General features: G+C 42.3%; 1 protein-coding gene across 1 annotated transcript in view; it reads left to right on the top strand.

Annotated features, from left to right (window-relative positions):
- Nucleotides 1-13,562, top strand: part of MAN2A1 (mannosidase alpha class 2A member 1) — a 161,497-nt gene that overhangs the window by 37,601 nt on the left and 110,334 nt on the right. The window contains exon 4 of the mRNA XM_038532169.1: nt 3,875-4,046. Coding sequence (XP_038388097.1) covers nt 3,875-4,046 — 172 coding nt within the window. The remainder of the gene's footprint in view (nt 1-3,874; nt 4,047-13,562) is intronic.

The following is a 13,562-nucleotide window of genomic DNA, read 5'->3' as shown; positions in this document are numbered from 1 at the left end:
AGATTGCTTGAGTGTGCAGGGCTCAGGATGGGACCCCCTTGCCCAGGTCCTTAACTGGGGCTCTGTGTGCCCTTGAACCAAGTAAAACTAGGTGCTCCTTGAGAGGATCAGACCTCCACAAAGTCTTTAGATGTTGAAACTAGACCAAGAGTCAAATTTTTAAAAAAATGGTGTTTTGTCAGTGAACAGTTATGAGGTTCACATACATTAAAAATAAGCAGGAGAGTTTTCGACTTCACCGTGCTTTATATTTTAGAACTTAACATTTTTTTTTTTGCAACGAAAGCGATAGCAGATTTGGAGTTAAGCCCGCCCTCTAGAACTTCTGATTACGAATTCTTGGTTTGAGGTATTTCCCCCACTTATTTAAAAACGGTGAAACGCAGATTTAAAATGCTGTCTTACGGGTTAGAGTGTTGTGAGGGGGGAAATAAGAGTAAGTGGGAAGGTATTCTGTGCACTATGCTAGCCCTGGTTCAATTTCCAAGTGTATTCAAGGGAAAGAAAAAGGCTGTGAATTCACCGTGTAAGTAAATCAGTTTGCAACTCAATGTCCTAAGATGATTAAATCCAGAGGTAGGGATATAATTTTATGTCGCAAAAATTCATCCCATACAACTCTTCATAAAATACTATCTTTCCGATTGGTCTCATGTTAATATACAATTGTAGTTTGACAGTAATTGAGGAAAAGAAAGAGCCAATTCGGTGTAAAAGGGACTACTTGATTACTCTATTGTATAAGAGCAATAAAAGCTAATTTACTGTTATATTACTCAATATTGAAAACTGCAAGAGGCTATCTTTTAGTTCATTCTTCATTAATTGTGCTATATAGTAATGATATTAGTATCTATTATAGATGAGTTTTATGGAAGGCTTTTAGGTTGACATCTCTGAGCACGTATTTTGGCTCACGTAAATATCTTGGACATATTTTCTGCATGATTGTTGAAGGCAAAGTGGATTCATCAGTCACTGCGACTTCTTTATGAAAACTCCTGTGATAAACTATTCTTTGAAAGAGTCTTAGCCAATAACAAATTACAACTGATGAAAACAAGTAGTTGTACTTGAAAAAAAAGAAGAAAAAAAGAACCTTTTTCCTTAGTCATCTTCATAAGAGGATTTCTTCAAAATTTGCTTTCTATGCTAGACTACTAGAGTCTATTATTAAATTAATTTTGGAGTCATTCCATGGTTCATAGTTCTTTTCTCTTACTGAGTTAACAGCCAAATAATGAGGGACTTAGTGTTGACCTTTGTTAAAATTTAGGTAAATGTTACATGTGATGTCTTGAAGACAAGTAATTGTCACGGAGCCATTTCAAGAATGTGGTCCTTGCTGCACGTATATGACAATAACGTGGTACAGAAGTGGGTGCTACTTATATCTATTTGATTTTTAGCTTAGTCTTGCAATATGGAGGAAGATATATATTCAATTAGATATTATGATGGTACTTGGTAAAATAAATTCTCCCCCCATTGCAATCTTTATTTTTCAGATAGAAACAATGCCATTTTTTTTCTAGGGCTCTATTAGTTTGCTAGGGCTGCTATACCCAAGTGCTACAGACAAGATGGCTTAAGCAGCAGAAATTTATTTCCGTACGTTTCTGGATACTGGAAGTCCAAAATCAAGGTGTCAGCTGTGGGGGTTTCTCCTGAAGGCCTCTCCTCTTGGCGTGCACAGAGCCATTTTCCCCCTCTGTCTTCACGTGGTTTCCCTCTGTGTGTGTCTGTGTCCTAATTGCTGCTCCTTGTAAGGACATGCTGGGTGAGGGCCCATCCTCATGACCTTGGTAGACCTTGATCACCTCTTGAAAGACCCTGTCTCCAGATAGAGTCACATTCTGAAGTACCGAGGTTTAGGATTTCAACAGGGGAATTTTGAGGGGACACGGTTCGGCCCATAACAGGGGCATAGAATGAATTCTTTGCAAACCAAAATTTTGGGTTACCAACGCTTTTGAGATGTAGAACAGTTTATTTAAATGTTTTTAATAAATGTGTACTTTTCAAAATTTACATGTTAGAAATATCTTTTATTTTCTCTTTTACCTGCTTTGTAGAGATGGGGAAGGGGTAATTAAAGACTGATGAAGATGATAATGATAATAATAGCAACTAATATTTATCAAGTGCTATGTTCTAGCCTGGGCTCAGATCTGAGTGCTTGAGCTAGATATATATATTTTTATATATATAGATCTGAGTGCTTTATATATATATATATATATATATATATATATATATCTTTTTTGTTTGTTTGTTTTTTTGTCTTGGATGCTGTCATGGTCAGCAGTGGGTTAGAACATTCCCATTTAGGGATAGGTTAGATTTCTTTGCTTGTCCCTGGGAATCCTGATGTGGATCTTAGCTTCGTGCTCTGGGGCAGGAGACCAGGTTTGTACCTTTGCCAGGCGAGATGGGATTCTTTCCAAACTATTTTGTGAGGTATCTTTGAATTTTCTGTAGGTACAGGCTTTTTATTTAAACATGGAAAAGTTGAATTATCCACATAGCATTCTGAAAAGTACCTTAAAAATGCCCCAGATCAAGACAGTCCTGTAAATAATATTTTACACTGCATTCGTGTTTGGCTTCTAGCTTCGTACCAGTCACTTTGTACATGCTTACTCAATATCTGTAGAATGAATGGATTTTAGTTAAAGTAAAAGGGTGAAATACAGCCAGAGCGGCAGTGCCCTTTTTCAGAAGCTCATATTTATGTTGTTAGAATAGTTGTATCGTCTTCTCTGTCCTAGACAATTTTTTTTTCCAGCCAGTATGGTGTACTTGCAATATTAATTTAGTTATAGACAAAAGAACTAATCAGTTGATCCTTTAATGTTTCAGCCTTCCTGAAGGTTTGGGGTTTGGAAAAAATAGAGCAGTAGTTTAGCCTGGATATATAGAATCTCCTATTTCTATAGGATTTCCTAGATAAGAGGTTGTTCTCTGGAGGGTCCACTTGGCCGGTAGATAGATAACTGGGTATGTTCCTACCTCGGCCACTTATCATGTTGCTTTAATGTTCTGACGGATAGGGCTATGCTTGGACCTATGGGTCTTGTTAAAAATGTCCCTTTATACTCATACTGCAAATATCTTTAAATAAAGATATTCGAAAGAAGTAGGAAAAGTCAGAGAACTAAGTCCTCAATATCTACAATTTTCTTTTGAAAAAAGACTTGACACACATGTATACACTTGTGTTGTTTGATTAGCGTCAGTTTGTGCTTCCAAAAAATGGAATAATTTACAGCCGTTGGAAACTAATGCCTGTTCTTGGCTGAATTCTACTTCTCTGTATTCATAATAGTGCTGTTAATTACCTTATTGCTTTGCTGTTGGCTTTTAGATATAGTTTATACTTGTGATTTTCTCTTTCTTAATTTAACTTACTAAAATGGGTAGGGAATTTCAGATGTGGTATGAAAGGATACAGTTTTGATTCCACATTATGCAAATAGTACTGCCAACTTGTTAACACTGCTCAGATTTTTAGAATCAAAGCAAATTCCTTAAATAACAGATAAATGATAAACAACTGAAAGAGATACTATCATTATTAAGCATAAATAAATATATTTTGTCCTCAGGTCATTTTTCTCTTTTTTCTTATTTCTCTCTGAATTTGTGCAGTTTTCAGAGTATTTTTTTTTGTCATTTCAGAATTGGGGACTTTCTCAATTTCATGTCCATTGAAATGGAGTATCACGACTTGAAACATTTCTGAAATTTTAAAATATGTCTTCATATGAATGTAAACCTCTAAGGGTATCCAAAGGTGACGCAATGGAATGTGACTAAGTTGAAATCAGATGTATGAATCAGACCTTTGTTGTGTATTTATGTCTTGATTTAGGTTGGTTGAAGACTTTTGATGACTACTTTAGAGAGATGACTCAGTATATTTTTAATAACATGGTCATCAAGCTGAAAGAAGACTCACGGAGAAAATTTATCTGGTCTGAGATTTCTTACCTTTCAAAGTGGTGGGATTCTATAGATAAGCCGAAGAAGGATGCTGTTAAAAGGTTTGTTGTAAAACTGTTTTTTTTTTTTTTTTCAATTTGGTAATATTAATAATTATACATTGAAACAAGTATTGAATTTCTAGAGGGTAAAAATTCTTAGTCTTGTATCTGAAACTGAAAACATTTCTTCACATCCTTTTTTTCCTTGATTCTGGTTCATCTCTGAAAAAGTGACTTGAACCTTTTCTATTGAAATCCTTATGTTTCAACTTTGTCCCAGAAATTGAATTACTAGGTCAAAGGGGCTTAATATTTTAAACGTTTTTTTGAAGCATATAATCAAAGTGACCCCTGGAAAGATTGTTTCAGAGTGTTCTTCTATCTTCCATATAGGATTGTACCAATGTCTCTGCCTAGTTGGCCACCCACGTAATTTTTTTTCCAAAACTTTGACCAATTTGGTGGTTGAAATATTTAATTAGAATTTTTGATTACTGTTAATGTTGCATATTTTCTCATATATACAGGCAAAGTTTTTTGTGAATTGCTCGATGGTGTACTTTTTCTTACCAGCCTGTAAGTTCATATATACATATGTCGACCCTTATTTTCTCTCAAGTTATTTTCTTAATTCTTAGTGTTTGGTATACAGACTTCAACATTCTTTTAGGTAATCAGATACATTAATCTGTTTTCTTGATGCTTTACTGTCATATTTTCAAAGGTCTTTCCCAATCTAGAGATCAGATGAAAAGTCCTTTTTTCCCCCCAGTTTATTTTTTTATCATTCAGTTTTTAAAATCCTGAAACTTATCTTTATAATGTGGTATGATGGGAGGTTCTGTTCCCTGTGTCTCCCTCCCCTCTGCTCCTGGCAGCGCAAGGATTATCTTAGCATGAATTGCTTTCTTTTATTTTTTTAATATCACATATATAGCACTCACTGTTTTAGTGCCTGTTCTGAGCACTTCACAAATGATAACTGATAATCCTCGCAACAGTCCTGTGAAGTAGGTACAATGACTGTCCTCATTTTATAGATAAAGACACTGGTTGTCCAGGGTCACCCAGCTGGGATGTGCCTCGCTGGTGTGCCATCCGCCGCAGCCTCTCCAGCCCCACATGCTGTGCTCTGTGGCTTCCCTAAGATTTAAATTGCCCCCCCCCCCTTTTTTTTTCCCTACTGACTTGAAGTGCCGTCTTTATTGTATTTAAATATGCATTGATTTCTGGGTTTTCTGACCTCTTTCATGGACATTTCTGCTTGTCTATAATCGCTGTGGCTTTAAGATACGTTTCATTAGCTGACAGTTTAAATCTCCCCTTGTCTTTCTTTACTGAAAAAAATCTTTTAATGAGTGACCACTTAATTTTCCCAAAGAGTTTTAGAATTAATCTGTTAAATTCTTCCTACCGCATCAAAAAAAGAAAAAAAAAAAAAAAAAAGAAAAGGATTTTGATGGAAGTTGTCACAAACATTTAAAGATAATTTAGAATTGGCTTTCCATCATTATCCATCAGACCTTTGTTTTTCTTGACAGGGCACAGCATTCAAAAACTTTGCCAAAAAAAAAAAAAAAAACTTTGCTAGTGACACACACATGAGATGGGAACCTAATAAAGATGCAGGTAGAGTTTTACATATGTTAGATGGTTAAGAAATACATAGATGCTACAATAAAAGACCTGAAGTTTGCATGTAGACGTGGGTGTCAGGAGTGGTAGAAAGTGGGTTATCCAAATCTGATAGGAAGTTGTTGAGCTCACATGGAGGATGGTGAACATAGGCAGTGAACTGAGGTGGGTAGTAAACCTTGGAGGGCGTGTGTGTGTGTGTCCCTGGGTGGCTGGGTTCGGAGAGGCACAGCTTTCTGCCTTCTTCACTTATTCTTTCTCAAGGGCAAAATTTCACTTAAGCAGTATAAAATTTGCTCCCTAATATAATCAATCCCTTTGGAACAAATTCCTGTTTTTGAAACAAGCATTTATAGCGGAAGTGGACTATACCTTTTTTTTTTTTTTTTTTTTTTGCCACTTTCTCCCCGTTACCTTCCTTTTATTTTTAGGGATTTTATTATTTTTAAAAATCAGTCCTTCGGAGTTAATGCCTGATCTTTGCTGCGATTAGCTCATTCGTTCGGTCGTTCTGTGGCTCCCTGGCTCCTGAGCATCCACAATGGGTCAAGGGCTACGAGGTTTGGGCACTCCTGGGCTGAGTATTTCTTTTTTCTGAGGGGAGGTGGGAGGGGTATTGGAGGGGAGTGGAGGGAGGGAGGGAGGGGCGAGGGGGGAGGGAGGAGGAGGAGAGGGGGGAGAGGGGAGAGGGGGAGGGGAGAGGGGAGAGGGGGGAGGGGAGGGGGGAGGGGGGGGGGAGGGGGAGGGGAGGGGAAGGAGGGGAGGGAAGGAAGGGAAGGGAGGGAAGGGAAGGGAGGGGAAGACGGGAGGAGGAGGAATCAGAACCATACCGCCCTTCCTTTACTCTCGTGGTTAGTCTTTCTTTTTTTTTCTTTTCTTTTTCTTTTCTTTTTCTTTCTTGTCTCTTTTTCTTTTTTTTCTTTTTCTTTTTCTTTTTCTTTTTCTTTTTCTTTTTCATGAGAGGCACAGAGAGAGAGAGGCAGAGGGAGAAGCAGGCTCCATGCAGGGAGCCTGATGCGGGACTCGATCCCGGGACTCCAGGATCAGGCCCCGGGCTGAAGGTGGCGTCACCCGGGCTGCTCACCTGTTTTATTTTAAAAAGAGTCAATTTAGAGCAGTAGTTCACAGGGCTGGCCGCTGGAACCAGGGTACCCGATTTCCTCTACTGGCAACTCCCATCTACCTTGTGAACAAATTTACCTAGCCTCTCTGTGCCTCGTTTTCTTCATTTGTCAGGAGGGGATAATATTGGAACCTGTTTGACTGGGTTTTTATGAGGGTTGAATAAATGCAAATAAATGCTTAGCTCAGTGCCTGGCATACTTTTAAATCCTTAATAAATATTAAACGCTCTTGCTATTTTAACTTTCATTTGTCACTTTGAGTATTTCTCTTGGACACTCTGTAGATTTTAGTTTCAAAGGGATCCTGGGAGTCTTCGTCTTTTAATAGTAAAATGTAACTCTAAAATTTATGCTTTCTTAAAGTTTTTTAATGTATTGCTTCAGTGAGCATAGCCTTCCCCCTCCCCCACCACCTCCCCTCTCAGATGTTTTTAGGAATTTTCAAATTTTATCCATAAAATTCTAAATTTTGACAAGGTATCTAGGTATGTGTATAACTTACTGTTAAATTTTCCACCTGTCAACTCAAACGGATCTTTAGCTTAATGTTTTCAGCTCTTATGACTTGCTGTTTTTATTTCCTTTGTTTGGGGATTAAATTTTCTGTTTTTTTTTTTTTTTAATTTTCTGGTTATTGAGTCTCTCTTCTGCACATGCACTTTTGGTTTCTTTGTTAAATTCACTATGTTTGGTAGATTTTTTCTTAAGGGTTCTTCCCTTCCATCCTACCCTGCACTCAGATTTAGTTCTCTGGGAAATGAAACATGTTCTTTTCTGGCTTTGAATGCTTGGTTTTGACTTGTTGTTTGGGGTTTTTTTAACCCCTCAATTCCGCATTCTTTATGATGTACCCCTCAAGTCCAGGTACTTCTTTTTATTCACCCATGAACAATAGCATATGTACACCTGGGATTTGTCCCAAAACAGAGTGTAACTAGTCTTAATTCCTTCCTGTTCTGACTGGATGCTTGGTTTCCTCGTTGTGGGCCTTAATCCTGACTGGCCAGCCTCCATGCCACCTGATTTCCTCTTGGGAAGTGGCCTCCCACACGTCGTACCCCTGTCCTCCTGCCTCAGGTCAGATAGGCCAGCTGTGAGCTGAGCTCCGCTAATCAATACATCCTTTCCAGTGTCCTGAGTCTTTAGAGAGTGAAGTGCGGGTGGATGGGGAGGGCAGGCGGCGGGTCCCCCCGCAGAGCCTGGTGCGTTCACGGTTCTCTTCCTTTTCCGTGACTCGGGCCCTGTGATCCCTGTGGCGTGACCTCTCCTCTGGACGTAGGCCTGGGTGCTGCGCGGGGAGTCTCCCAGGGCACTGCCCCTCCAGAGTCAGCGGGGGCTGTTCGCCAACAGTGAGGCTGCCGCTCGAGAGCTGGGTTCGCAGGGCAGGGATGGCGCGAGCACCGGAGCACGGGGCCCCCGGCCGGAGGACGGTCCCAGGGAGGAGAGGGAACGGCCCAGGGGAGGGAGGACCTGGGGCTCTGGGAAGACGGGGAGGCTAGTGAAGCATTTGCTGTCTGCTGGGCGAGGCTCTCTGGTGACCTGGCCGCCAGGTGAGAGCTCTGGCCTGCCTGAAGGTCTGCACCACCAAGTGGAGGGGAGGCCAGCCGCCTGCAGAGGAGCCTGGCCTTGCCGCTGTGATTCCTCCCCGCTATGCGGGAGGGAGCTGCCCCTGCAGCAGCAAGGCCCTGGGCCCAGAAGCTTCTCTGCAGGATGGGGCTCTCCCTCCGGTGGAACACAGAGACCATGATCAGGGTCCATCCAGGATTCGGCTTTGCCTCCGCCCTGACACTCCCAGTTAGAGCCTGTTGCCCGGATCGCAGAGTCCTCTTCCTTGTGACTTGGGGCTCCCCGTTGCCCTTCTTGCAGGGCAGTGGCAGGTCCCTATGGGAGTCCTTTGAGTTTCATCTGCACAGTATCCGTGGGAGATGCCGTCGGTTTTACGGCACAAGGACAATCCCCTTCTTGCTCTAGGTTGGTGCGTGTTTCTCTCTCTCCTATTCTGTTGGCCATTTTACGTGGATCGTGCTGTGTGAAATCGATTGCCAATTTTTGACCGTTTTTGATGTACAGAAATGCCAATTTCATCGGATTCCACTTAGTATCAAGGATAGAGAATGGTAAGGTGTTGGGAGTGGGAATGCAAATTAGAATCTAACGCTCAATTCATGGCCTTAAATTTCTTTTGACAGACACTGTTTTGGCATTGGGACATATTCTGGAATCTAGGCCTCATCTTGATGATATCATTTTGTTTGAAGAGAATACGGTTTCTCTTTCTGCTTTAAAAAAAAATTTTTTTTTTTTTAAATTTATTTGAGAGAGAGAGACAGAGCATGAGTGGTCGGAGAGGTCAAGGGAGAGGGACAAGCAGATCCCGCTGAGCAAGGACCCCAACCTAGGACTTGATCCCAGGACCCCCAGATCATGACTTGAGCCAAAGTTAGAGGCTTAACCACCTGAGCCACCCAGATGCCCCAGAGAAAATAGTGTTTTATAGCAACATTAGGGCAAATGAGTTCTGTTTCTGGTCAAGCTTTGTCAGAATTTTCTCCCTTCTTGGCATAACCATTCCTTTTTTTTTTTTCCCCACTTACTACATGTATCTGTGGAACTAGGGTAATAACATTTTTTTTTTCCTCTACTTACTTAAACATGACATTCTTAGTATTCCTTGCCTAAATGTATGTTTTGCGGAAAGGTTAATAGATCTATAGATGTGCTCTCATTATTTAAAAATTCTGAGTTTGTACTAAATGGTGTTACTGATAGAATTTTTTTTTTTTTTTTGACTGCTGGCATAATGCTTATGCGATGGCTTTTTTTTTCCTTTTTCCTTTTTGAAGATGAATCTATGGATTATATGTCTGTACCTAAATTTGCAAGCTAGCTATTGCAGAACAGAACCTGTTAATTCCAGCCGAGTTCCATGTTAGCTTTTATTGTCCCTGAAGAATACCAATTGATTGTGGGAACTTAACAGAAACATAACTCAAATGATCCCCATAATCTATTCTAGCAGTGACTTGTTTGATTCCTACCCCCTGTGGCAGCAGTATTCAGCTCTATCAGCTTTTAAAAAATGAGAATCTAGTTAACTAAAGGGAGATCCATGCAAACAGCATCTAGCTTTTTTATTCTCTTTTGTGACCGAAAGTAATTTAATCAGTTATAGTCGTGGCGCCTACTTGTAACACACATCCAGTGGATTTAAAAGAAAACTGCTTCCCATTAAATCGTCAGCACATTTTCCATCTATGCTTGTTTTATTTTTGAAAATGACTGGGATGTTAACATTCTTTTTACTTGTTCGGCTTCATGTTTGAACAGTTTTCCGCTAAACGCAGTTAAATACTGCATGATGTTTATAATACATCAAAACGTGGATCCTTATTCAGAATCAGGCAGCTGAACCATTAGCCGTAGCATTTCCTTTGATTAATACCCAGCGTATTGCACATTGATTCTTTCTCTCGGGGCTCTGAGACACTGAGGCACTTTCTGCAGATCTGTAGAGACCGGTGCTCCGTGAAGAAGCCCGGCGAGGTGTTGGGACCTACAACAACTTGTGTGTTCCCCAGAGTGTTGACTGGCTTCTCCGTGGGGACCTGGGGGTGTGAAATGAGACTTCCCGTGTGTGCCAGGAGGAACGGGGTCCTCCGTGGATGGTTCTAGAAGTTACAGTTAACGGAGATACTTTATCTTCATCACATTGCTGAGTTTCATTGCTTTGCCAAGAATGCAATTTTTTTTTTTAAGGATTTACTTATTTATTTGAGAGAGGAAGCACGGGCAGAGGAAGAGGTCGAAGCCGACTCCCTGCAAAGCGGGGAGCCTGACCCGGGACTGGGTCATGGCCTGAGCTCCGGAGCAGACATAGGACCAGCTGGGTCACCCAGGCGCCCCCACAATGCAGAATCTTTAATATTTCTGTCATTCTCTTACATCTTCTTTCCTAGGTTTATATTTCAGTGAACCTTCTACCCTATTATCTTAGCTCCCTGTTTGCTTATTGAAATCGGAGGAACATTGGAGGTGACCTTCTTAAAGACTACGAATCCAAAACCTATTGATGCACACTTCAGGTTTCACTCTAAAAATATGGCTTTAAAGTTCTCACGCAGGTTAATTCATTATACGTTTCATATAGGTCAGATGTTAGGGTATTGGACCGGAGGCTGCTGCAAAATTGTGCAGAGCAAGGAGGAGCTCCAGTGTGTCTGTGATGTTCAGGGAAAACTGCAGATTGGGATGGACTTTAGAGCCTAAAGATAAGAGCTTTGCATCAAAGGAATCAAAGCAAATTCCCCGGTGTCAAAAGTAATTTGAGTTCTAATAGTTGAAGCAGGAGCGTGTGTGTATTTGGGGGCGTATGTGTCCCGCGCCCACGTGCTGCACGCCCAGTTCACTTGCAGGGACGCAGCTTCGTGTTCCTTCCACGCCCGACCCACGGGACTGTCTCCTCTGGATGTTCCCCAGCTCCCTTCAGGGCTTCCAGCAGCATCCACGGCCCTGCATGCCCCCCGCCTGCCGGGAGTTCTCTCCCTTGCGCCTCCTGGGACCCAGCGCTCCGGCTCCGGCTCCGGCTCCTCTCCCCACCTCGCTGAGCCTCTGGCTGAGCCTGATTCTCCTCTACACTCCTCCCCTGCTCCATTCCTCCTCCTCCCTTGCTCCCTACCCGCTCCTCCCCTGCTCCCTACCCGCTCCTCCCCTGCTCCCCTCCTGCTCCTCCCCTGCTCCCCCCTCCTCCCCTGTTCCCTTCCTGCTCCTCCCCTGTTCCCTTTCTGCTCCTCCCCTGCTCCCTTTCTGCTCCTCCCCTGCTCCCCTCCTCCTCCTCCCCTGCTCCCCTCCTCCTCCTCTGCTCCCTTCCTCCTCCTCTGCTCCCTTCCTCCCGACCATTTCCCTGCTGGGGTCACGGGCCTTCTCCTCCTCCCCTTTGGCCTCCCCCTCACGGCTGCCTCCCATAGGGGCCCAAAGACAGGCTCCTGTGTCACTGGGCTTGCCACGCTATCGCCCTGAGCCCTGCCTGCTTGTCCCTGTCCCCAGTGCCCCCCCCACCCCCACCCCCACTGCCGAGCCACGTGGGTGGCCTCCAACACATGCTGTTTCATGTTCAGGAATTTGCCAGTGAGTTGAGCTTAGAGTTTTTTTTTTTTTTTTTTCCCTTTTGTGCGCTGGGTAATCTCAGCCGTATTTTTCAAGACTCCGCTGAACTGTTACCTTATTTCCAAAGCCTTCCGTTATTTATCATTCATTCTACAGGAGTTCACTGTGCTTGCAGCCTGGGATACAGGAGGTGAGTAAACCACCCCTGACCCCAGTCTTCAAGGCCAAGCAGGGAAGACGTGGAGGTAACCATAGTATCACAATAAAGCATTCCCTATTAACAGAAGCAAGGAAGGGGGCTTGGAAGGCATCCTGATGCAGGTGGATTCAGGCTGAAACCTGAAGGGGGATTGGAATTAGCCAGTTATGGGGCGCGGATTCCAGTTTATGAGAGGAGAGTTGTGATCATGGGCCAGGGGTTAGCAAGAGCTTGGCACGTTCAGACCGGGAGGAGGTTGGTGAGGCTGCAGCGGCAGGGAGCAGGGTGTGCTTGGGCCCCCTAATGGGCTCCGTCAAGGAGATGCGGATCATACCCACTGCAGGATGCCCTCCCAGGCCTTGTAGAATGGCGAAAATAAAAAATACTGACACCACCAGGAGTTGGAAGGAATGTGCAGCCGCGGGAAGTCTCCTATTGCTGGTGGGGAGGTAAAGTGGGACAGTTGCTTTCTGAAAAGTCACCGGAGTTTTCCAAAGGGAAGCGTATGAAATGAGACCTAGAAGCCTCCTGCTAGGCATGACCCTGGGAAAAATGAGAACGTGCTCTCAGAAAGACTTGTCTAGACATTTTCAGAGCAGAATCTTTCATAGTATTTGCAAACTGGAAACAGTTGAAATGTCCATCAACGATATAATAGATGAAAAAAACCTGGCGTATTCGTGCAGCGGAATACTACTCAGCAGTGAAAAAGAATGAACACTGGAAACGTGGTTATGTGGCTGAATCTATTGAATCTGTTAAGCAAAAAATGCCTAACACAGCAAAGTAAATATAGTTTGATTTTATTTTATGAAGCTTACCAGTAGCTAAACTTCTGTATTATGGTAGAAATCATGAAGTAATGATGGTCTTTCTTTTTTTGGAGCAGTTGAGGTAGGAAATGATTGGAAAGGGGCATGAAACAACTCTCAGAGTTAATGGAAATAGTCCGAATCTTGGCTTTGGTGGTGATTGCAGGGATATAAACACTTGTCAAAACTGATCAAACCAGGGACCCCCAGGTGGCTCAGTGGTTAAGCGCCACCTTCAGCCCGGGGCCTGATCCTGGAGTCCCGGGATTGATTCCCACGTCGGGCTCCCTGCATGGAGCCTGCTTCTCCCTCTGCCTGTGTCTCTGCCTCTCTCTCTCTCTCTCTCTCTGTCTCATGAATGAGTAAATAAAATCTTAAAAAAAAAAAAAAAAGTCCTTTAAAAAGTACAGTACAGCCATAAACACAATGATAGGTCCTTATTAACATGGAAAGGCGTTTGTGGTATAGTATTAACTAAAGTACGTTGGTTAGAAACGGTGCCTACCATAACCCCTTGTGCATTTATAGCAAAATATTGAGTAGATTTTTAAATTTTATTCTTTAGGCTCACATATTTTCTGCTTCATTATATGTGAGCATCTTATTAATTTTGTTTTGGAAAATGAGAAAATGAAGTGACGTTTACTTAAACAGTGAAATATTTAAATATTCCCTTTTTTGATTTTTTTAAAAGTTTTTGTTT

Source organism: Canis lupus, chromosome 3 (genome assembly GCF_011100685.1).
Source record: "Canis lupus familiaris isolate Mischka breed German Shepherd chromosome 3, alternate assembly UU_Cfam_GSD_1.0, whole genome shotgun sequence".
NCBI classification, from domain to species: domain Eukaryota; kingdom Metazoa; phylum Chordata; class Mammalia; order Carnivora; family Canidae; genus Canis; species Canis lupus.
The sequence above is the reverse complement of the archived record's forward strand: the minus strand, read 5'-3'. Positions and strand labels throughout refer to the sequence as shown.